We start from the raw sequence: 25,709 nt of genomic DNA on the forward strand, positions 1-25,709 counted from the left end.
CAACCGGACACCACCTCTTTGTCCAGAATTATGTAAAGGGTCTGTCACAAGAAGTTTCCCAGAAGCTACAGACCAGCGAGAGTAGTTGGGCAGCCTCCAAACCCGCAGCAATTCTCCAGATGGCCCAATACTACGAAAACCAGAAGAACGAGAACGATAGGGCGTCAGAGAAGAAGAAAAAGGAATTAAAGGAGAGGGTGATGATAGCACAGTTGCAAGGGGTGACCATCGGAAGGGAACCCCCAAAAGAGAGTTACCAACCAACCGCCCCTAGAAAGCTACCCCCTAGAGACCATACACCTACACCCTACAACGGACGGAGAGACTTAGATGGGAATCAATGTGCGTTCTGTAGAGGGTTCGGACACTGGAAATCCCAGTGCCCGGTCCTTTTGGAACTGAACAAAAATAGAGACCCCAATACACACAACCGGAAGTTTGTTGATACCCACCACCAACGTCACCACACTTGATTAGGATCACGTGCAATCGAGCAACGCCATTTTTTTCCGAATACGCTAACCAGATCGCTGATACGTACAACGCTCCAGCAAAATAGTATGGTCAAACATTTTTAATAAATTATAAGTATAACAACATTCCGGCAAACTGAACAGGTTAGAACATGTTTTAAACAACTATTTACATGACAGTCTGCTGCGACCTGCATCCCAAAGCATTTACGTCCACGTGACACCGTCCTCGCCTCTCCTTCCTCGAAGTTGCAACATTGGCCTGTTTTGGGCGGTCCTTTTTAGTTGATTTTGGGCTATAAAAGCCATGCAAAAATCCCTTGACATCAGTGGCGGGCGATTGTGCGAATAGGCCGGAGGCTATACGAAGCGCCGGAGGGCTGGTGCCCTGGCGGGGGGAGGCGACGCGGACGGACCTCCCCCACCTCCCCAGGTGGAGGCTTGCCAGGCACCCCAACCGCCTTTGACTCGCCGGCCAGCTAAGCTGCACCCAACCGTCTTTGACTCGCCGGCCAGTTAAGCTGCACCCAACCGTCTTTAATTCGCCGGCCAGCTAAGCTGCACCCAGCCATCTTTTTCATCGGCCTGCTGAATTTCACCCTGGCACGCCGTGCGGATCTTCCCATTTACTTCTTCCTTCAATAATGGAGGGTGCCCTGGCGGGGGGAGGCGACGCGGACGGGCCTCCCCCACCTCCCCAGGTGGAGGCTCGCCAGCAGACGAGGGCACCCCAACCGCATCTTTCACACGTCAGCCAGCTGAGTTGCGTCCTGCCACTTCATTCGCCGTTCGGCTGAGCCGGCACCCCTGCACGCGACCGCCAGGCAACCACCCAGGCACAGGGTTCACCAAGACTGCCGCTAGCACCCGACGCGGGGAGTGGGCCCCCGCAGCCAAGTAAGTAGGGGCCCACTCCGATGGTGATACCATCCGAACTGCTGTTGTCGCTGCTACTGGAACCACTCCGGTGGCAATACCATCTGAACTGCCGCTGTAACTGCTGTTGGCCCCTCTCCGATAGCCATACCGAAGAGCTGCTGCTACTGCTGCCATTGAACTCCGGCGGTTGACCCCTCCGGTTCCAGGCCTGGCCCACCGTGAGACAATTCTGGACTCGAAAGCTTGTTTGCTAGGGCATGGGCCCCACCCTTGACAGAACGCTCCCCTCAGCCTTGCAGGATTGGTTGGAGTCATTTGACATTCGACTCCTGCAGACTTCCGGTAAGGACAAAACCACCGCCATTGCTCTTTTTGCCCCCCCCGGGCGGCAGCCACCTTGCCTCCGCTTGGTGCAGTGAGAAAGTAGAGTGTCGGCGGAAGAACCCGCCTGCTGCCCCGCCCTAAGAACGAACCATGGCATTGCTACAAGGTTGCAGTGACGCCATGCTGACGCAAGGTTGACGCTAACGAAAGTTCTCGAACTACCGAAAGGAATTCTGGTTCAACAGCTAATTCATGGAAAGACTTAGACTGGGCACTGGCCCGACCCCGCCCCAAGATGGCGCTGATGTAGGAGTGGCCTACAACTCCTTGTGGCGTTCCAGTCACGTGACATTTGTGTTAAAAATAGATATATATATATGTATGCGATGCTTTCACACATGATGGTGGGGAAAAAGGGGGGGGAACCGATTTTTATGTTAATCTAGTGTTGCTCATGTTGCTCGACGCCTCTCACACCGTGGCCGGTCTATGGCGGCTGTAGGCCCGTATTTCCATACTGACATTGTTTTAAATAAAGGGCTTCTTAAAAAGGAATTACGAAATCAGTGTCATGACTAATCATCTAGGTTGTTGAAGGTTTTTCTTTTGAACAAATGATCGTTACTCCTAAGCGAAAGCATATAGATAATACAGACACAATTTGCCTAAAAATCTTTTTGTTTAACGGAATTTGTACCCATCACGCCTGCCCTTTTTCCAAGAATTGTCAAATCAATAATGAACTATAACTCAAGGTATATGTCGCACGCAAGGCATGGTATCCTGCACCATAATAAACGACCAATTGATACGTGCACGACCAGGGAACCCGAATTTAGGAGATGAATGAACTAGAGCATCTTTGCCTCGAGCTAAAGAATAATAGGTCCGTGGTATTACCCACCCCTGCGGTTAGCCTGGTACATGGTAGGTAGAACCTTTCGTGTCTGCACGCGCTGGGGTATTTTGAATACTGCACCTCCCCTCCCCTCTTATTTTCCCCTCTATAGGTCACGACGAAGTTCCGACTGAAAAGTGGAGTGGACATGGACCGCACCAAGTTCAATATCAGGGAAAACATAGACAAACGTTGTGAGATAGTGCGAAAAATTACGATATGATTGTGCGTGTGTACTACGATTATACGATATGAATGTGTATGCATTTCATGTTTGGGCCACCTGAAGAAAGCGTCATTGTATGATTGAAGTGCTCGTCCGCCGATCAAAGGGAGGAGAATAAGGGGTCAGACAACCCATAAGATAAACTACAAAATACTAAAGGTACGCAGCATGCATAGGAATAGAGGACAGGAAAGGAGAGGTCCCCGTGCTCAACGCAGCCCTGAGTCTCCGTCTTGATGCATGTACTGTCACACCCTATCCGGCATTTGTGTGTACGTGACCACCGAATTTATGTCTTTTCCCGCTTGTGTTTTCTTACATGGGACAGACCCATGCTACTCCATGTTGTGTGTGCACCAAGTAGCCTATTATCTTACCCATCTCTCTCTCTCTCTCTCTCTCTCTCTCTCTCGTTTTTGTCGTATGTATGCCGAAATAGCCTACTTGATGCACACGTCTCTCTCTCTCTCTCTCTCTCTCTCTCTCTCTCTCTCTCTCTCTCTCTCTCTCTCTCTCTCTCTCTCTCTCTCTCCCTCTCTCTCTCTCTCTCTCTCTCTCCCTCTCTCTCTCTCTCTCTCTCTCTCTCTCACTCTCTCTCTCCCCCTCCCTCGCAAAAGGCTCTTTCCTGCCCTCTTCCTTCTTGAATAAATTAACGACATACACCTCTTTGGTAAGTGTATAATTGGCCTGAACACGGTGGTGTTCGAACAAAATTGACAGAAACAAAAACGACCATACTTTACCACGTTACTGCCTCTCCTTTTTGCGAACGTTAAGCCTGATCGGCTGAGAAGGAAAGGACAGGTAAGACGGCTGATGTCTCCCAATCTGACCCTCAACACGGGGACTATATGTCAGTGGTTTTTGTTCTTAAAGGACGCCATCTCCACCACCCAGAATTACCCCTGACCAATTAGCCCGAAATAGAATGCCTAAAGCACCCTGTTCTCCCAGAGATAACTCCAGCCCTATACTAGCCGTCTCAGAGTATCCCGAACGAAACAGCTGATGGCCCTGTTTTAAACTGATAAAGGGTAACCTACTGTATGAAAAGGATACTCGTGAACGCATGACCGTAGCACCTCGCACTTACGGATATTACCAAACCTTGTATTATAAGGCACAGAAACTGACACCTAGAAGGCCAGACGATGGACAGGGACACCCACAGAACCCTGCACCACAGCAGTAATTAATAGATTAGTAACACGCACATTAACATCAGGGTTAATAGACACCAATCATATAGTAACAGATAAGAGCATTTCCGCAACTACTCAGTGGTTGGGAGGGAGAATGAAGTATGTAAATGTCTTCCCTGCCAAAATCTCTAAGACTTTCGTTTCTTATAACCTATTCAAGGATAACCTGCAGCCATCAGAAGAGAGGGGTCGGACGTGACGCACAGTCTGGCTGCGGATCATAAAGCATCTATGACATCGACCAAGGGGGAAGCGACGAAGCAAAAAGGGTGTGAGACGAGACACCATTATCAGCGCGAAGGGCCACACCGAGGCCCCTGCTCACTGACCAGCGTGCCTGAAGTCTCAACCCGTCGGGCCCGATTGATGGGCCCAGTGCTGAAAGATTCTGCTCTCCTTGGTCCGCATTTTTGATCCGATCCCATGCCACCCCATTCTCTCTTCCTCTTTCATTTGGACTATGACTTTGACCTACTACCGAGGAATAAAAGGCCGGCACCCTGTCTCAAAGTACCTGTGGTGAACTGTGTTAAGGAACAGGACTGTGATCAAAGAACAATGAGTGGTCACACCCTGCCACGTGAGAAATCGGATTTGAGCTGGACCTTAGTTCCACCGCCGGTGCTCAACAGTGCCAACGAAAGAAGAACAACAATGAGAGCTTACCAGTGATAGCTCTTTATAAAACAAGGACACTGGAAAGAAGAACCCATGTCAAAGTTGAAAATCCTCTCCCAACCACCTTATTATATTAACTACCTTCCTATCAAGTTTTCATGATGTTGCATCAATCACTTCCGACTGTACACTGAGAAGTTAAGAAAATGTAACTTTGTATAGTAACATTCATACAACACCAGCCATGTACACGACTATACTGCAACTTTGAATGTACTTCCTCCTCGCCTACTTTATCAAACTGTATGAGACAATGTACAAATGTGTCAGATTACTCCTGCCTACCCTAAGGACTCTGTATCTTTAAATGTATGACGAACATTGACGATACTGTAACTGAAAGGCTGACAAAGGTGAATATTGGCCGGACAAGCTGGCGAGATATGTTAAAAGGGAGGACTGTGGAAATTTAGCTTGCAAACTGAACATTATCTGCGCCATCTTGCCTCTCCCCAGCGCCACGCACAGCGAATGCACGGCCGCCATTTTAGGCACCCCACTCTCTCCCCGCTCATTGTCAATCGCCAGCGCGGTCCCCTTGGCGCTGCAAGCATCCCCCGCGCGCTGGCCACCCCCGCTCTCTCATACAGGCCATAAACCCTCTCTTTCTGCGCGACCCTGCTACGGAACCACTTCCGACCGACATCCCATACATGGTCATGCCTCTCCCTTGATAACCCCCTTCCTCTGCGCCCCATTGTCCGAACTGGTCCCAGGCCCTCACCTAGCCCTGCGGATACAGTTTATTGCCCCTACTGTAAGGGAAACACCCCACATCAAAGGGATTACAGTAGATCAAAGCCCCTACTCCCTGAGACCCGACCGGTCGCACCCACCCCCAGGAATCGGCGGAATACCCTGCTGCGCAATAGCCATCTCCTACTGTGGGTGGGGTGGGAACTTCTACTGTATCTATGTGTGGGAACGGATCTGAACCGGGGTTTTCAGGGGATATTCCCCCGCACATCAAGGGAATCTCAAGAACGTACTATGTGTAATAAAGCAATAAACCAGTGTATAAGAGACCAGGTCTCAGAGATGCAGTTAGAGCACCTCGTGACGATACCTTGCTGTCTGATCTGATGTGTTCTGCTCCGACGGAATAAAACTTTGTTTCCTGCCTTCCAGTCTCCGGCGCCTGCCTCTTTTATTGGTAAATCATCGAGTGGTATGAGAGGCGATTACCGCCGGGCAATTACTTGAAAGGATACCGACTGAAACTGCCGCTACCATTTAACACAGCAGGCAATAAAATCACGTTTGTCCCACTTGAATGTTTGCAACCCAAAAGAAGATTTCGGTGGACACTCACTGATAAGATATTCGGCTTCGATGCGACTTTCCCAACCACAGTGTCCAGGCTTATCCCTCTGGAGGTTTTTAAGCTCCAATAAAAAAGTATAACTGCCAGAAATCTTGAGCGGACGAAGATGTGAAAGTACCCGCAGATGAGAGGAGTACAGTGGATAATTAAAATGTTCACACTCTAACTTTTCCCACCAAATCCGCTATAGCGGGAACGCAGCCAGCGGGTATCTGCCTCTGAGTGGGCCTCGTCAGATACAGCCTTCAACCGTGCCACACTTGACTTCCTGGAAAATGACTACATCAGAAGGTAAAAACTTTGAAAGGGACAACCCACATGGTATAACCGATCTCAGCTCCATCATGGTCAGCCTGAGATCGTCCCGAGGTCCTGCTCAACAGCTCACACTGAGTTCTGATTGGCACTTTACTTTTTCTTGGCCCTTTAAAAATTAATATTTCTGGTTCCCCCATTGGATTTCAAATATTTTGATGTAATTTTTCGTGTTACATTTTTCATGATATTTATAAATTAGTAGTGTGATGTTTATTGAGCTGAGTTTTGACTTTTTAATTATTTTGGTTCTGCTAAATACTTTCAACACTTTGCCTTAAGTTAGGCCTGTTTGCTCTATGCCATAGCTACCAGGGGTTGAGCTCAGACTTATTTTGTTGAACTTTTGTGTTGGACCTGACAAAGTGCTGGACATATTACTTGGGAAGGACTCACATGCTCCCCAATGAATAACTTCTTTTCTTACACCCACTTAATATTAAAATTATATTTGTCCCTTTCCACAAATGCTCATGATTTCCAACCACAGCTCCTGCGGTTATTCTTAACTCCAGGAGTCAATATTAGAGTAAGAGGACACCAGAGGCTGTTCCACTGAGCGTGGAAGAATGCAGGTAATTCATGTTGCATTCTAGTACAAAATGTTCACTCCTCATGAAGTGAAGCCACTTCCACAAACTCTGGAGGCTTTTTAAAGTCTGTCTACTGGCAGGGAAGTTGGTGCAGTTAAAACTGCTGACGTATATTTCCACAATACAACATTCTGATCTCCCCCCTCCACCAGGTGAAAAGTTTGAAAGACTATGTAAAGACCATGTCTTCATGAGGGAGACGACAGAAGTATTACAGAGGAACTGAAGAACATTGTATCAGCCACATTTTCTCATGTTTACACCTGACATTTTATTACAATTCAATGGAAACCGTGAATGCTGTGCACCCTTTAAAGAAAGCCATAATTTTAATATTTTTGGTTCTTAGCAATTGTTTTGAGTGGCCCAGCCAAATGTGCCTTGTTTTATTGTCCAATAGCCGTCAGGAATAGCAGCGGTCTGTATGCAGGAGTGACTGATATATTTTCATCATCTGTTTCTAAAATACAGCATCTGATTCTAGATTGTACGTTTTCCTGGCAACGTCTGTTTTCGGCTTGATTTGGACGTGTTGGGTTCTCCGTGCACTTTGTTTATTTCTGTTACGTTTTAGGTCAGTTTCGGATCGCGTGGTATTGATTAACTTCGGAACACACAGGTATGGGCCACACTTTGCTTGGCCGCTGGTGGGGTTATATGTTGGCATCCAGGTCACATTTTTCAGCGGTTTCACGGGGACAGTATTTGAGATATGGCTGCAGTGGAAGTTGTTTTGATCTTTGCGTTGCACTCTTTCGAGATGGAATTGGCATTCTGGGTCACCAGGTGTCAGGAGATCTTCTGACTAAGACATATACATCGTAAGTTGATTGTTTTAATTAATCAACATCGCATTATATTTTCGGCCACGTTTCTTTGTAAGGACTAAATATACCCCTCTGTAAGTGTAAGGGGCAGGGCCAGACTGGAGCAGGAATTGTTGCCCGACCGGCACTGGGAGTGGGGTAGAGGTGGGGTCAGGGAGGGGGGGTGCTAGCAAAACTCACCGCTCCCGCTTTTATTACAGGGGGCCGATATTGCATTATGATGGACTCTGAGAAGCGTTCCATTATAGAAACCCCGGGAGCGAGAGCTGTAGCGCCCAGGACCCAGTGAGCGAGTGCTGTAGCGCTCAGGGCCAGACTAGCCGTAGCAGGCAGGGGGCGGGCAGTGCTGCAGGGACCGTCCCCTGTAACAAAGCCAGCCTCCACTCCGGCCCACCGAGGAAATGCCTGGTGCCCCCTACAGACAGTCCGGCCCTGGTAAGGGGTATATTTTTCACAAGCCTTTCTTCACAGCAATATGCAGTTAAACATGTCTTTGCAGGTTTTCTGTTGTTTATACCCCACTCTTTGGCATTCAGGCATAATGAACTAGTTGCACAAAGACCTAGGTGCAGTTTGGCGCAGTAGCTGAGTAATTCTCTTTCTTCTGCTTAAAATGATCGAGTTATCTACTTAACAAGATGAGGGCTTCTTCATTCTGTAGTTCTGATATACCCTGTGTAGACTCTGCTAGCTATAATTGTATAGCTTGTCAGAGTCCCTAGTATACCCCAGCATGATTACACAACGTAGTATGGGGGACCATTTGGTACAGTTGTTTCTTATAGAGTCTGGTATTTTTACGATTAGATCTGTTTACTATATGTTCTCAATCATTCCAGTATATATAAAATTTTGTGTGACTTTACCTGACATTAGCACACCTTATTTTTTTTTTTTTTTAAAACATGTTTTTTATTGCAACATTTTCAGCAACATAACCATCGGGGCAACCGGCACCCCCTACAATCTCCGGTCATATTCTTCGGTTTAGCAATGCACACAGCCATTCAGCCCACATCCCGGGGGCCGGGCGGCATATATAGACAGTTAAGCAATGTAACACAACTATCGCCTCACAGCGGTGCCTGGATCATGCCCCATGGGAGCCTCTGCTTTTCTGTCCCAACAGCTACATTCCTCATCCAACTCAATATAGCATTACCCTCCCACCTCAGGAACTCCCCCCCCTCCCATCTCATTAGCACACCTTATATACTGTTCTCTCATAGAGCGGTGCCTCTCCTCTGAGCTGTCGCCAGGTAGAGGTTTGCAACATACCCAGTCGTTACGGGTAAGCATAACATTGTTTATTTGCAGACACTGTTGTGGTGCATTATACAGGAGGAGGCATGTTGTTCCTTCCTCACTGCTCTGTTACCTTTTGTTTTTGTTTCACTGTTTGTCTTTTTAAGCCTATGACTATTTCTTTTTGTATTCTCACTAGGTAACGTTACTTCTCACCGAGCAGGAATCGCAAGTACTCTTGGTTCCGGGTGTTGATAACAAGTTTTGAATTTTTTTTTCTTTGTTACAAATTTCACATAGCAGCAGCATCTGATTGGTCCTGAAGAAAGCCTGGTCCTATTGATGAGCCTCATGGCTGAAACATGTTGACCACAATCCATCAATTTACACGTGTAATTTAAATCCATATCGCAGGTACACTGTTTTTTAATCCTGAAAGCGAGAACTCATGAATAAAATTTAGGTTCTCTCTAGCCAGTTTTAACATCACTTCACTCACTTTTAACCTTTTTCTTTGCGCTACGTTCTCACTCACACTAGTAATCTCATTTGGAGGATCTAGTTAATCCAGCTAGAGCAGGTGAAAAGGCATCCCTGAGCTCCTTCCTCTTAGTGAGGTGGTTGTGCCCCCAGAGGAACTAGGTTTTTACTCTGGGAGGAGAATCCCAAATGATGAAGCATGCCACCATAGGTGGGTGAGGGATTTCGTCCTAAAGGGATTATTCCCCCAGTGTTATTTTGACAGTGCCTTACCACAAGGTTTGTTTGTTTAGGTAACTTAGACCCAAGGATTGTTGTTGCTTGTGATTGATTAACTGGGGACGTAATCCTTTGCAGGTCTCTAAAATTTCCCTAGGACCCCCATTTAGTGGTTTTTGTGTAGCATTCCAATGATACACAGCTTTCTGCTTGAATTCGTGGTTATGCTTTTCTTGGAGATTTATTTGTAGAATATGGTTTTCGTAGTTATGAGATAAACATGTTCACACAATGCCCAGCTTTATGGGAGGCCCGCGTCAAGTGCTACTGAGGAGCAATTTCTTGGAAGGTTAGGGTTGAGATTGTCAATGAGACAAGACATCATTGTTTTGTATTTTGCTGCATAATATGGCATAGTTTTGATACCACACAGCAGGTGCACAGGACAGGAAAAGGACCACTTTGATGAACAACTAGGAATATGAAACCTGGAATTTAAATTTGATTGGCTAGATCTCACCACCAAACAGTAACTTTTTTTATTATTTAAACCATCCTACTAGACCCACTCCAAAGAGAGAGAAGATGGCCCCATCTGCTACATTGCATAATCCCTTCCTGCTTTAGTGATCCCATTGGAGAGAGTTGCCTACGGCTCGGTCAGAACTTTTGATTTGAAGATTATGCTCCATGACAGGTAGCATCAAGTTCCTGCTGACCTACTGGACTGAAGGAGGCCAGTGTCCTGCAATTGAAGACGGTCCCTGTGGAACTTCCTTCTTGAGGATGAAAAGTGCACAAGGTATTGAGATAGAGAACGCTATTGCATACTAGCAAACATAGCAGTAGGCCATTTGGTACTGGACATTTCTAGTGATTCTGGAAGTTGGGTTGTGTAGTTCCTCTTACAAATAACTGGAATTTGAGAAGTCAGTCTTGACAAGAGAATGCTTCTTCAAAGTAGTACTGCTTCCAAAACATCTAGAGAAACGTGTTGCTTCATGAAAACTTCTAATGGATAACTGGGACAATCTGCAAGCACTTTGTGAACAATATGTGCCATTATTCTGCTGTGAGCTTTTTGGCACAAAGTTTGAGGGTATAATGGCACTTAATGTGCAACGCTGAGTCCTGAGGATAGTCTTGTGGACCCATGTGGCCATGAAAGACCGAAACGTTGACAACACACCCTTATTGCCTATGAATATCTTGATTTAAATTTTGTGTCAATGTGTTTTGAATACTGAGAATTGAAAGGATATGGGCTGTTACTTGTACCGGCCATATTATCGAAGGTAAAAGGGTGTTTATACTACCTCCAATCCCCTAACAAACTGGTGCATCATATGGGATTGCTTTTGGTAGTTACAGTGTTGCTGTTTGCTTTCTGTATATTGCATACAACGTGTATATACTGTTCATGAAATGTGGATATGATTTTTAAAGAATAATTTCAAGTAAAAAACAATTGGTTATTTGAATACATCCTTGAATACAGTTGTTATTCTTTCATTGTCTGGATCGCATTTGTGGCAGATATAATTGTGAGAATTTATTGTGACTAATTGCTCAAGGAATTCTTTGTTTATGTACTGGATAGTCTGGAGGTGGCTGGGTAGTTGTTTGGTGGTCCTGGCGTAGAGAGCGTTGCCGTAGTCAAGGCGACCAGAGATGAGGGCTTGGATGACTGCTTCCTGGAGGAGAAGGGGATCCAGCGGAAGATCATGCGGAGGGTGTGGATGTAAGAGGAGGAGACAGGGTTGACTTGCTTCTTCAAGGTTAGTGGGATGTCCTGGATGATTCCGAGGTTGCGTGCATGGTTGGAGGGAGCGGGGTCAAGCGCGGTGGGCCAACAAGAGTCGTCCCAGGGGGAGGAGTTGTTTCTGAAGATGAGTACCTTCGTTTTCTCAGAGTTGAGCTTCAGGCAGCTTGCCTTCATCCAGCTGGCGATGTCAGACAAGGTGTTCTGGAAGTTGGCTCTGGTGGTGTTGATTTCTTCTAAGAGGGAAAGGATGAGCTGCGTGTCATCTGCGTATGAGATAATATGGAGTCCATGGGTGCAGGCGATGTCTGCCAGAGGCATTAGGTAGGTGTTGAAGGGAGTGGGGTGGAGGGAGGAGCCCTGGGGGATGCTGCAGATGATGTTCTTGAGTTCAGAGGAAATCTGTGTTCGGCTGGAGAGGAAGGAGACGATCCAGTTAAGAGTGTTGCCTTGGATGCCCAGATGGACACCCAATATGCAAAAACGTTTAGCAGGATCAACCACCACCTTATGCACCTCTATATTCATTCTAGCATTGACCGCTGAATACCTTGTTTCTAATTAACCACACTGAGGATATAGTCATTTTTTGCAGGTGTTTCCATCTTCCTAGTTTAACACAAACTCTTTTCTCAAGGCTTTCCTTTTTAGCTCTACAAACATTAGAAATAGTAATGTGCTTACTCTTTTGTGGGTGGACGTACTTCCCTAAACCCATGCATAGCACTGCCTAAACCCCATTATTCCCTCTCCTTTAGTCATAAGTGTTCCTCTTTTTCCTGTCACTTACCTCTGTCCCTCTCACATTTACTACTAAAACCTATACCTACGTGTGTAGAGACTCCGCCGTCGGGGAAGAGATCTCTGCACAAAGACAGGAGAGGCGGAGGTTGTGAATAGCATTTTTTAGTAATTTAATAGAACTTTTGTAGCACTACTAAGTACCGCACAACACAGTTTGTGAATAGGACCCTTGGTTTTCAGAAATAGATAACAATAGATAGTGCAAGATGTTTTTTAATGATTGTTCACCCTGGGTGCTCTTGGAAACCTCTGCATGCTTGCTCAATGGATACCAGGCGTCCCGGGGTGTAAGCAGCTTTGATCTTGGTGTTTCGTGGAGTTCCATCGTGTGACACTGGTGACAGGGATGAGCCCTGGACCCTTGACTGCGGCTGCTCCTGCTCCGTAGCCCCTGCTTAACCTTTAACCAGCTTTGCTCTCGCCCTCGGGTTCCTTTTAGCCATTGCTTATGGTAGCTGGGGAGGTTTTTGTCAAATTCTATTACTGTGCAGCAAGAAATCTTGGCACTCCCTGTGCATTGTGGGTAGGAGAATGGTGTGCTTCTTACATGAGTCGCCTCGGTGGGGATCCCTCAGCATGTATACTTTCCGAGACCCGTGTGAAGTTTTAAGATCCCATGAAAAATCAGTTCCAAACAAAACTATCTCGACCTGGATAAATGTTTGAACTGTTTCCAATAAGAAATAGATGTGAACCTGCACTTGTTTTATACTTAGGTCACTCATGTTGTGTGGTGGTTCCTTCGAAGCAAAGAGGCCTTCCACCGGCCACATGGGATCCCACTAGAAACTATGGGGACCCGGCCATATGGGATCCCACTAGAAACTATGGGGACCGTCCTGATTCACACCAAGCAGCCTTTAACGTGCATTGGGGCGGAGAGTACAGTGTTCATTGCCTGGTGAACTAACCACCGCCCCCCCCCCCCCCCTTCCATATAAAACAGCTTGTAATTGGCTCTGTTTGCTTGTTTGTGCTGATGGGTTCCTTACACGCATTTGCTCTCCAGTGGCCGGGCAGGGCGCCTGCTCCTGTGTGGGGTCTTCGTGCTCTCGGCTCTGGGTTGTTGGTATGCGGAGGAAACTCCAGCTGCCCTGCTCTCATTCTCAAGATGAATTTTTCATTAGTTTTCACTCCTGCGGTGAAAGAGTTTCTGTGGTGTGTGTGAATGTGTGACCTATGAGTAATGAAGGGTCGGCGGCCAGGGGAACGTCTGAATGAAGTCTGCCTCCAGCTTCCTACCTGCAAACACGAGCTCCAGTGGTATGAAAGAGCCTCTGTTTCCAGGGCAGGCAGGCTCCGAAACAAACACCTCTCGGCCCTGGCGCAGCCGAGGAGACCATCCACCCCGCATACCTTCCACTGCGCAGTCTGCACAGGGTGACATGGACCCCTGAGCAAGCACCTACCTACCCCGGCTTCATCCATCAATATACCTCGACAGCGTACACCCCTCGGTGGTCTTGTCACTTACGTGCTTGTCGTTGACTTTCCAGAAGTAGAAGGCCCCGATGGCGCCGAAGAGCAGCAGCAGCGCCCCGGAGATGAGCGCGATGGCCCCTATCTTCAGCAGGCGACCCCCGCCGGGGGGTTTCAGCGACACCGCGGTGTATGCCTGGAAGAGAAGGCAGGGATAACAAGAAACATGATCGCCCGAGGAGCGCACTGCATCACCGCTCGCAGAGCGCAAAAAACACAAACACGCGCAGGGCGCACGATGCAACACCACACGCTGAGCCACGATCCATCACCATACGCAGAGCACACGAAACATCACCACACGCAGAGCGCACCATAAATCACCACACACAGAGCGCAGGACACATCACCACACGATACATCGCACGATACCTCACCACACGCAGAGCGCACGATACAACACCACACGCAGAGCGCACCATACATCACACCACACGCAGAGTGCACGACACATCACCACACGCAGAGCGCACGATATATCACTACACGCAGAACACAGGACACATCACCATACATCACTACACGCAGAGCACAGGACACATCACCATACATCACCACACGCAGAGTGCACGACACATCACCACACGCAGGGCGCAGGATACAACACCACAGGCAGAGCGCACGATATATCACTACACGCAAAATTTCGGGGGGGGGGGGGGGCTGAATCTTTTAAGCCATAGGCAGAGTGGAGCTGCAGGGGCTCTTAGAAGGGGTGAAACAACAGCGAAGCCTCATTAACATGCAAATGGTCTTTTAAAGACCTGTGAAGTGCTCGGGTGCGGCTGTGTGTACCCGGGAAGCTGTCTCATCCCGGTCTGCCACACGCGACGGGGGGCGGGGGGGGGGGGGGCTGAAGCCCTGTGAGTCCAATGGGTGTTGCGCACCTGAGAGCCACAATACATCACCATACGCCGAGCCACAATACATCACAATACGCAGAGCACACGACACATCACCACACGCAGAGCGCACCATACATCACCGCACGCAGAGCGCACTACATATCATCACCCGCAGGGCGCACCAGACATCACCACACGCATAGCGCACGATACAACACCACAGGCAGAGTGCACCATACAGCACCACACGCAGAGCGCACGATACAGCACACGCAGAGCGCACGATATATCACTACACGCAGAGCCACCATACTTCACCAAACGCATGGCGCACGACACCACACACCAAGCGCACCATACTTCACCACACGCAGAGAGCACCGTACGCAGAGCACACCATACCTCACTTCATGCGCACCTCATATGCAGGAATGTCACCAGTCTAACCGCTGCTCGTCACCCCCAAAACTCACACACCGAGTACCCACATGCGTCGCCAGAGCAACCACAAATGTGGTGTGTCAGTTCTTGGATTGCCTTATTTGCCACGGGGCAGCAGTGTACCACTCCTCAGAGTGACTGTCGTATATTTAATGGGACAATCAATGCCTGCGCACATTTAAGGTACCGGCTTCAAAATCCCTCAGCTGAACCGACACATATGTATATAATTGGCATGATCTGCGTGTGGTATCGTGGTCAGGACCAACACCTGGCAAACACACGATGGGACACTACCAACGCAAATCGGCAGAAATGTTAACGAGCAGTAGCTACGATTTTCGACAGGCCTGCACATACTTAAGAAGGCCGAGGGCACAATCAGCAGAGCTGCCAGTTTTTGAATGGGCAGTATTAACATGTACTACGGTAGGCAGCATCAGCACAACTCAGAAGAAGTTCTAGACTTTTGGGGCAGTATCAACACTCCTCATCCGACTGGCTTGTTTATTAGGGGGCAATATCCGGTGCTGGAATCAGCACCATACAAGTGCAGGCACTCACTATCCCAGAGCAGCGAGGCGTGCGAGCACGCTCTTATTAAAATCTCTCCTCTGTAGGGCGCCCGGTATTTAAATGGGCAGTGTCAACACTTCCCAAAAGAGCTGACACTTTTTTTAATGGTAGCACGTTACCTCTCCTAGACAGAATGGATTTATATACAGAGGGGCAGTACCAGCAGTAAGTAATTCAGCTGCCATGCTGTCAAAAGGGCATGCGCAAACAACCTCGACTGAGCCGCTAAAATACATTCATTGATGGTTGTCGTTCCTGTTATTACTGTCTGGGTGTGAGCTGTATTTCTCAGGCTGTTCACGGGCCCGGGCTCTCTGTGTGTTTTTGGTACGCGCGAGCGCGCCCCGTCTGGTCGCTGGCCTTGCATTACAGAGATGCTCAGGCCTGTCGCACCCGCGGCGCGCGCGTTGTGACAGCGTCAGAGATGACAGGTGGAACTCCACAGCGACGTGCTGCCACACATACTCTTTTTTTGTAAGTTAAGGAGTGGATCTCCGCTCACTTCACCTCCCTAAAGCCTATTATCACAATACAACGGACAGCCACACTCATGTGCAAACTGCACCCTGAGCAATCAACGAACCCCGTGTCCCTCCAGTGTTTAGTACTCCCTCATTAAGGCACACGCCCCCCCCCCCCCTCTCGCAACTAGGCACGCTCCAGTACACGATGTAGGTAATTTACCGCTTCGCTACCGGACCTAAAATGCCGCCTCCACCGAAAGTGGGGGTGCATTCCACCAAACGCTATTCTTAGCGCGTGCCCCAAAATCCAGCACTCGTTGCACTGAAGAACAAGGCGTCCTAACAGGCACCGCGCACAAAGGGCAGTGGAAGTATAGTTGAGCATTCGGGAATCACACACCCGGCCTTCTAGGCACCCTCGCTGTGTCTTTGTGCGCCCCTTCAATTTTCAGGCTGTAAATGAGGCGCATCGTTTCGCACATTCTATGAAACCTTCTGTGCACGACCCCGGGCGGCGGTACTCACGGGCGGCAAGCACTGCTCCACGTCCTCGGGCCCCGCCAGGGCGATGGGCACTTTCTCTGAACTCTCTGCCATGGCTGCAGCTCCGGGTCTGAGCCTGGGCCCCGCTTTGCCCGCAGTGCACCGAGCTGCGCCCGCCCACTCCGCCCCCCCCCCCTCCGGGCCCCTGCCCCTCCAGCGCACCTCCACTTCTCCTGTCCGTCACAGACCGAACTCCTGCCCCTCCCATCCCTGCTAACGCTGCCCAACCATTCGTATCCTAATGCCCCCACCCGGGCCCCCTGAGCGGCTGTCCGTCAAAGCCCCACCTCCTACCCCCTCCAGTGCACCCCCTGCCAGCCGTACACCTCCTGCCTGCCATGCTTCCATGCGACCGCTGCTAGGGCACCACCTTTCAAGAGAAAAAATACCGGACATTTTTTGTTGTTTTAAGTCTGCAAAGGCCCGCACATGATGCTAGATAGGACTTTAAACAAAATCGTATATATTCTATTGTAACGTGACTTTCCTGTCTTTGTTTACTTTAATTCGTAGTCATTGATCTTTAAGGAAGGTCTGGAACACTTTAAAAAGTAGTTTGTATTTATATTTGCTGTTTGAAGTATGCACAGGTAGGGGTTACAAATACCGGCTTTGGGTGATTTTGCTTGTTTTTGGTATGGGCAGGGATGTCAGAATACCATTGGTACCGGTAGTAAACCTATCAGGTGGCAACCCTACCCACTGCTTCCTGTCTCCTTAGTCTCCTTATCCACAGTGCGCAGGCGCCCTGCTGCCATCCTAAAGTTGCAGCACCCATAGTATCGCCATTGGCACCCTTCAGTCCCCCCTCCCCCAGAATACATACCCAAATAACACACACACAGACTGTTAGGTTGGGTAAAGTTTGCTGCAGATTTATTACATATTCCAATATGTAATGGGTGGGTTATCTTACGGGCGATCCAGGGCGGGCAACCAACTGGGCCGCCTGCCCGCCTGATGAGCCGGGCAGCGCTGGGGCAAACCCCGCCGTTGCTGCCGTCCAGGTGATTCTCTTACAGGATCACGTGCCGTTGGTAACTTCTACTCACGCCCCTTCCGGGGCGGAGCGTCGCATAGCAAACCCCCGGTTGTTCAGGCCCACAACCACTCGCAGGACTAGCGGGGCGCCGACACGGCTTCCAGGGCCCTCCCCTGAGGCCCCTCGGATTTGGCTCAGGCACCCCCTATGGTGCCGCGAGAGGTACCCTTGGTACCGGCCTGCTTCCAGATCGCCCTGTAACTCCGTCTGCTCCTATCTGCTGCGCCCTGTCCACCCGCTCACAGGGGCCCTGAAATGGTAGCTGGGGCTTGACTCTTTCTATTGGAACAGGACCAAGGCTGATTTGCATATGGTTGCTTCCTGTCTGAGTTAGCATAGTAACATAATTCCAACAATCCACCCGTCACTTTCTGTTGTCCACAGAGAAAATAAGATGCACTGGTACATAATTAAAACATAGGAACATGTAACTGGATAAAAACAACAAATAGGTTCAAATTAAATTGTTGGTGACTTCCCTTCGGTTTAATAGCTGCACTCGGCTAGTGGTGCTGAAGCAGGGAGCCGAGGAGTCAAATCACTTATTGTGAGATGTGATGTTATGTTAAGAGAGATTTGTACAGTGCTGTATGCTACTAGTATAGGCTTGCAGTGGAGTCCGGTTTGCTAGAATGAGTGACCCACGTGAATACATCTGGTTGTAAACAAAATCATATTTATTAACATGACTTCACAATGTATATATAATTTTCTCTATTGCCTCCATACATTGGGCATGATTCGCAAAGATTTTGAAGTGAGTAGGTGTGACATACTCCTGTAGTACTCCTGACTTACTCCTGATGTCCAGGAGCAAGCAAGTATAGAGGGAGAAAATTCCATACTGTACTGATTAGATAGAATATAAAGTGGCATTTATTAATGATCACAAGATAAGAAAACAGTTTACCAGGAGTTCCCATGGGCAGTATGTTGTAATGTTACTTCATTGTATCATTCTGTGCGGGCATCTGTGTATTCTAGAACTGTAGAGTTGCCCTGGCTCAAGAGTGGAATCTTGGCAGACTGGTTGCTGAGCTGAGCCAGAGGCGGTTGGGTGGCTGAGCTGTTTAACCTACAAACTTAAGAATAACTATCCAGACAGAATACCTTCATCTCCTGTATTCATTTTAAGGATTCATCTATTTAACACAGTGCCAAAATGAGGAGCTGCCCAGAGCATAGGACCATGGCATCTTTACAAACTGTAAAGTGGGCATAGCCTATGATGTTAACAGTTTCGGTTATTATCACATGAGCTTTTTTATTGGCTTCTGCATGGGCATAAATTATTCTGAATAGTAATAGAGGAAAACTGCCAGGCGCTCATCAGTTGCCCCACTCATATAATAAAAACATAAAAAATGTAAATTTTTCTACAATTGGGTACATAGAACTAACTACAGTGCTATTCATGAACTGTTAATTCCTGAGTTCTAAAGCAAAAGTATTTAATTTGACAAAAAGTCCATTCAAAGCACATTCCTTGTAACTCTGATTAACGCAAGTACAATTCACATTTCTTAATTCATTATTGCTAATCTCCTCAAACAGAATACAGAGATTTATTGGTATATCCTGTGCAGATTGATTTCATAACAAAAAAACATTATTTTTGTTACTTTTGGCATTTGTAACATAAAGTACACTTTTCTACCATCTACTACGGTCAATAAAGCTACATCTCCTACCAGCTCCTGTGGCTTTACAACATTTGTTTCAGTGCAGTCTTGCCTCAGCATTCAGTAAACTCAGCACCAGTGCTACTCTTGAGAAGTCCATACCTGCCTTGCTTCTAGATAATAGCACATCCAATTCTGTGAGCTGCAGCCCTCCCTGAAGCGGCCCAGTTAACATTTCCCCACAACCTTTTCTTTTGTGCTTGCTTAGTGCATCTCGTTCAAAACAAGTTCAAAGTTATTATCTACTTTTTGTTTAGATTTTATTTTCTAATTCTTCTATTTCAAAACAAAACGTATTTAATTTTCTTGTTTGGTTGAGAAAGCCAACAAGGTCCTTAAGGAACTGTCACAACAACACTATACTAAGGCCATTATTACCCAAACAATTGCAAAAAGAATAATTGATGGACAGAATGCAGAACAATGTCGTACATTCACCCCACCCAGTACAGAGATCTTGGCCTAAATCCATAGTTTTTTTGCTCACCATGCCATTCCAATTTGGACCCAGCCGTATGCAAATCAATCTTGACCCTGTGCCCAATGGGAATAGTCCAGTCCGAACTGCCAGGCTAGGTCCTCCCTGGACTGGAAACAAGCATCCTAGGACCGGTTTTGGGCTTTCAGCCCTCATCAGCCAGGATAACTTGACTCCAGTGGCATGGAGAGCAGGGGCCCACATCTGGGCATACCCGTCCCCCTCAGGGTGACAAATGCAAAACGAACAATTGATGGACAGAATGCAGAACAATGCCGTACATTCACCCCAGTACAGAGATCTGGGCCTAAATTGTTCGTTGTTTTGCTCACCATGCCATTCCAGTTTGGACCCAGCCGTATGCCATGAAACCGGTCCCAGGAGGCTGGACAGTTCCCACAAGGAACAGGGTCAAGACTGATTTGCATATGGCTGGTTTCAAACTGGGGTGGTGTGGTGAGCAAAAGAATGATGGATTTAACCCAGATCCTTGTGACTGGGGGTGAATGTTTGCATTGTCCAGCATTCCGTCCATCAATTGTTTCTTTTGCATATGTCGCACTAAGTGGGAAGGGTATGCCCAGACATGGGTCCTGTGCTCACTACACCACTGGATTCAAGCTAGCCTGGCTGATGAAGGGTGATGCCCTGAAACCAATCCCAGGATGCTTGTTTCCGGTCCAGGGAGGACCTGGCTTGGCAGTTCGGGCTGGACTGTTCCCACAAGGAACAGTGTCAAGACTGATTTGCGTATGGCTGGGTCCCAACTGGGGTGTTGTGGTGAGCAAAAGAATGATGGATTTAACCCAGATCCTTGTGACTGGGGGTGAATGTTTGCATTGTCCAGCATTCTGTCCATCAATTTTTTCTTTTGCATGTGTCGCCTTATGTGGGAAGGGTATGCCAAGACGTGGGTCCCGTGCTCACTACACCACTGGATTCAAGCTAGCCTGGCTGATGAAGGGTGATGCCCTGAAACCGGTCCCAGGATGATTGTTTCCGGTCCAGGGAGAACCTGGCTTGGCAGTTCGGGCTGGACTGTTTCCACAAGGAACAGTGTCAAGACTGATTTGCATGTGGCTGGATCCAAACTATGGTGGTGTGGTGAGCAAAAGAATGATGGCTTTAACCCAGATCCTTGTGACTGGGGGTGAATGTTTGCATTGTCCAGCATTCCGTACATCAATTGTTTCTTTTGCATATGTCGCCCTAAGTGGGAAGGGTATGCCCAGACTTTTGGTCCCATTCTCACTACACCACTGGATTCAAGCTAGCCTGGCTGAAGAAGCGTGATGCCCTGAAACCGGTCCCAGGATGATTGTTTACGGTCCAGGGAGGACCTGGCTTGGCAGTTCGGGCTAGACAGTTCCCACAAGGAACAGGGTCAAGACAGATTGGCACATGGCTGGGTCCAAACTGGGGTAGTGTGCAGGCGACCTGCTGCCATCCTAAAGTTGCAGCACCCATCTCCTTTCCCTCGGCTTCTTTCAATGCATGGCCCATCCTACCACAAACACTGCAGCCGAGCTCAAGCTCCCACGGATACAGCGCTCCTATCTGCTGCGCCCTGTCCACTCGCTCACAGGGGCCCTGGACTGGTAGCTGGGCCTGGACTCTTTCTATTGGAACAGGACCAAGGCTGATTTGCATATGGATGCTTCCTGTCTGAGGTAGCATAGTAAAATAATTCCAACAATTCACCCGTCACTTTCTGTTGTCCTCAGAGAAAATAAGATGCACTGGTACATAATTAAAACATAGGAACATGTAACTGGATAAAAACAACAAATAGGTTCAAATTAAATTGTTGGTGACTTCCCTTCGGGTTAATAGCTGCACCCGGAGGAGTCAAATCACTGTTATTGTGAGATGTGATGTTATGTTAAGAGAGATTTGTACAATGCTGTATGTTACTAGTATAGCCTTGCAGTGGAGTCCGGTTTGATGCTAGAATGAGTGACCCACGTGAATACATCTGGCTGTAAACAAAATCATATTTATTAACATGACTTCACAATGTATATATCATTTTCTCTATTGCCTCCATACATTGGGCATGATTCGCAAAGATTTTGAAGTGAGTAGGTGTGACATACTCCTGTAGTACTCCTGACTTACTCTTGATGTCCAGGAGTAAGCAAATATAGAGGGAAATAATTCCATACTGTACTGATTAGATAGAATATAAAGTGTGCATTTATTAATGATCACAAGATAAGAAAACAGTTTACCAGGGGTTTCCATGGATGTTACTTCATTTATCTTTCTGTGCGGGCATCTGTGTATTCTAGATTTGTAGAGTTGCCCTGGCTCAAGAGTGGGATCTTGGCAGACTGATTGCTGAGCTGAGCCAGAGGCGGTTGGGTGGCTGAGCTGTTTAACCTACAAACTTAAGAATAAATATCCAGACAGAATACCTTCATCTCCTGTCTTCATTTTAAGGATTCATCTATTTAACACAGTGCAAAAACGAGGAGCTGCCCAGAGCACAGGACCATGGCATCTTTACAAACTGTAAAGTGGGCATAGCCTATGATGTTAAGAGTTTCGGTTATTATTACATGAGCTTTTTTAGTGGCTTCTGCATGGGCATAAATTATTCTGAATGGTAATAGAGGAAAACTGCCTGGTGCTCATCAGTTGCCCCACTCATTTAATAAAAACATACATTTTTTTTTTCTACAATTGGTTAAATAGAACTAACTACAAAGCTATTCGTGAACTGTTAATTCCTGGGTTTTTAAGCAAAAGTATTTAGTTTGACAAAAAGTCCATTCAAAGCAAATTCCTTGTAACTCTGATTAATGCAAGTACAATTCAGATTTCTTAATTCATTATTGCTAATCTCCCCAAACAGAATACAGAGATTTATTGGTATATCCTGTGCAGATTGATTTCTTAACAAAAAAACATTATTTTTGTTACTTTTGGCATTTGTAACATAAAGTACACTTTTCTACCATCTACTACGGTCAATAAAGCTACATCTCCTACCAGCTCCTGTGGCTTTACAACATTTGTTTCAGTGCAGTCTTGCCTCAGCATTCAGTAAACTCAGCACCAGTGCTACTCTTGAGAAGTCCATACCTGCCTTGCTTCTAGATAATAGCACATCCAATTCTGTGAGCTGCAGCCCTCCCTGAAGCGGCCCAGTTAACATTTCCCCACAACCTTTTCTTTTGTGCTTGCTTAGTGCATCTCGTTCAAAACAAGTTCAAAGTTATTATCTACTTTTTTTTAGATTTTATTTTCTAATTCTTCTATTTCAAAAGAAAACGTATTTAATTTTCTTGCTTGGTTGAGAAAGCCAACAAGGTCCTTAAGGAACTGTCACAACAACACTATACTAAGGCCATTATTACCCAAACAATTGCAAAAAGAACAATTGATGGACAGAATGCAGAACAATGTCGTACATTCACCCCACCCAGTACAGAGATCTTGGCCTAAATCCATCGTTTTTTTGCTCACCATGCCATTCCAATTTGGACCCAGCCTTATGCAAATCAATCTTGACCCTGTGCCCAATGGGAACAGTCCAGTCCGAACTGCCAGGCTAGGTCCTCCCTGGACTGGAAACCAGCATCCTAGGACCGGTTTTGGGCTTTCAGCCCTCATCAGCCAGGATAACTTGACTCCAGTGGCATGGAGAGCAGGGACCCACATCTGGGCATACCCGTCCCACTCAGGGTGACAAATGCAAAACGAACAATTGATGGACAGAATGCAGAACAATGCCGTACATTCACCCCAGTACAGAGATCTGGGCCTAAATTGTTCGTTGTTTTGCTCACCATGCCATTCCAGTTTGGACCCAGCCGTATGCCATGAAACCGGCCCCAGGAGGCTGGACAGTTCCCACAAGGAACAGGGTCAAGACTGATTTGCGTATGGCTGGGTCCCAACTGGGGTGGTGTGGTGAGCAAAAGAATGGTGGATTTAACCCAGATCCTTGTGACTGGGGGTGAATGTTTGTATTGTCCAGCACTCTGTCCATCAATTGTTTCTTTTGCATGTGTCGCCTTATGTGGGAAGGGTGTGCCAAGACGTGGGTCCCGTGCTCATTACACCACTGGATTCAAGCTAGCCTGGCTGATGAAGGGTGATGCCCTGAAACCGGTCCCAGGATGATTGTTTCCGGTCCAGGGAGAACCTGGCTTGGCAGTTCGGGCTGGACTGTTTCCACAAGGAACAGTGTCAAGACTGATTTGCATGTGGCTGGATCCAAACTATGGTGGTGCGGTGAGCAAAAGAATGATGGCTTTAACCCAGATCCTTGTGACTGGGGGTGAATGTTTGCATTGTCCAGCATTCTGTACATCAATTGTTTCTTTTGCATATGTCGCCCTAAGTGGGAAGGGTATGCCCAGACTTTTGGTCCCATTCTCACTACACCACTGGATTCAAGCTAGCCTGGCTGAAGAAGCGTGATGCCCTGAAACCGGTCCCAGGATGATTGTTTACGGTCCAGGGAGGACCTGGCTTGGCAGTTCGGGCTAGACAGTTCCCACAAGGAACAGGGTCAAGACAGATTTGCACATGGCTGGGTCCAAACTGGGGTAGTGTGGTGAGCAAAAGAATGATGGATTTAACCCAGATCCTTGTGACTGGGGGTGAATGTTTGCATTGTTCAGCATTCCATCCATCAATTGTTTCTTTTGCATATGTTGCCCTAAGTGGGAAGTGTATGCCCAGATGTGGATCCCATACTCACTACATCACTGGATTCAAGCTAGCCTGGCTGACAAAGGGCGATACACTGAAACCAGTCCAAGGATGCTTGTTTGTGGTCCAGGGAGGACCAGGCTTGGCAGTTTGGGCTGGACTGTTCCCACAAGGAACAGGGTCAAGACTGATTTGCATTTGGCTGGGTCCAAACTGGGGTGGTGTGGTGAGCAAAAGAATGATGGATTTAACAAAGATCCTTGTGACTGGGGGTGAATGTTTGCATGGTCCAGCATTCCGTCCATCAATTGTTTTTTTTGCATGTGTCGCCTTATGTGGGAAGGGTATGCCCAGACGTGGGTCCCATGCTCACTACACCACTGGATTCAAGCTAGCCTGGCTGATGAAGGGTGATGCCCTGAAACCGGTCCAAGGAGGATTGTGTCCGGTCCAGGGAGAACCTGGCTTGGCAGTTCGGGCTGCACAGTTCCCACAAGGAACAGTGTCAAGACTGATTTGCATATGGCTGGATCCAAACTAGGGTGCTGTGGTGAGCAAAAGAATGATGGATTTAACCCAGATCCTTGTGACTGGGGGTGAAGGTTTGGATTGTCCAGCATTCCGTCCATCAATTGTTTCTTTTGTATATATCGCCCTAAGTGGGAAGGGTAGTCCCAGACGTGGGTCCGGTGTTCACTACACCCCTGGATTCAAGCTAGCCTGGCTGATGAAGGGTGATGCCCTGAAACCAATCCCAGGATGCTTGTTTCCGGCCCAGGGAGGACCTGTTTTGGCAGTTCAGGCTGGACTGTTCTCACAAGGAACAGGGTCAAGACAGATTTGCACATGGCTGGGTCCAAACTGGGGTAGTGTGGTGAGCAAAAGAATGATGGATTTAACCCAGATCCTTGTGACTGGGGGTGAATGTTTGCATTGTTCAGCATTCCATCCATCAATTGTTTCTTTTGCATATGTTGCCCTAAGTGGGAAGTGTATGCCCAGATGTGGATCCCATACTCACTACATCACTGGATTCAAGCTAGCCTGGCTGACAAAGGGCGATACACTGAAACCAGTCCAAGGATGCTTGTTTGTGGTCCAGGGAGGACCAGGCTTGGCAGTTTGGGCTGGACTGTTCCCACAAGGAACAGGGTCAAGACTGATTTGCATTTGGCTGGGTCCAAACTGGGGTGGTGTGGTGAGCAAAAGAATGATGGATTTAACAAAGATCCTTGTGACTGGGGG

The 25,709-nt window shown here is 47.6% G+C and overlaps 1 protein-coding gene across 1 annotated transcript in view; it reads right to left on the reverse strand.

Moving 5' to 3' along the window:
* The window catches only part of CNMD (chondromodulin), a 124,198-nt gene extending 107,475 nt beyond the window's left edge, over positions 1–16,723 (reverse strand). The window contains exons 1-2 of the mRNA XM_085621971.1: positions 16,580–16,723; positions 13,724–13,864 (exon numbers count right to left, since the gene is read on the reverse strand). Coding sequence (XP_085478097.1) covers positions 13,724–13,864; positions 16,580–16,651 — 213 coding nt within the window. The 5' untranslated portion in view covers positions 16,652–16,723. The remainder of the gene's footprint in view (positions 1–13,723; positions 13,865–16,579) is intronic.
* Positions 16,724–25,709: the final 8,986 nt, after the last annotated feature.

Source organism: Triturus cristatus, chromosome 8, assembly GCF_964204655.1.
Source record: "Triturus cristatus chromosome 8, aTriCri1.1, whole genome shotgun sequence".
Classification (NCBI taxonomy): domain Eukaryota; kingdom Metazoa; phylum Chordata; class Amphibia; order Caudata; family Salamandridae; genus Triturus; species Triturus cristatus.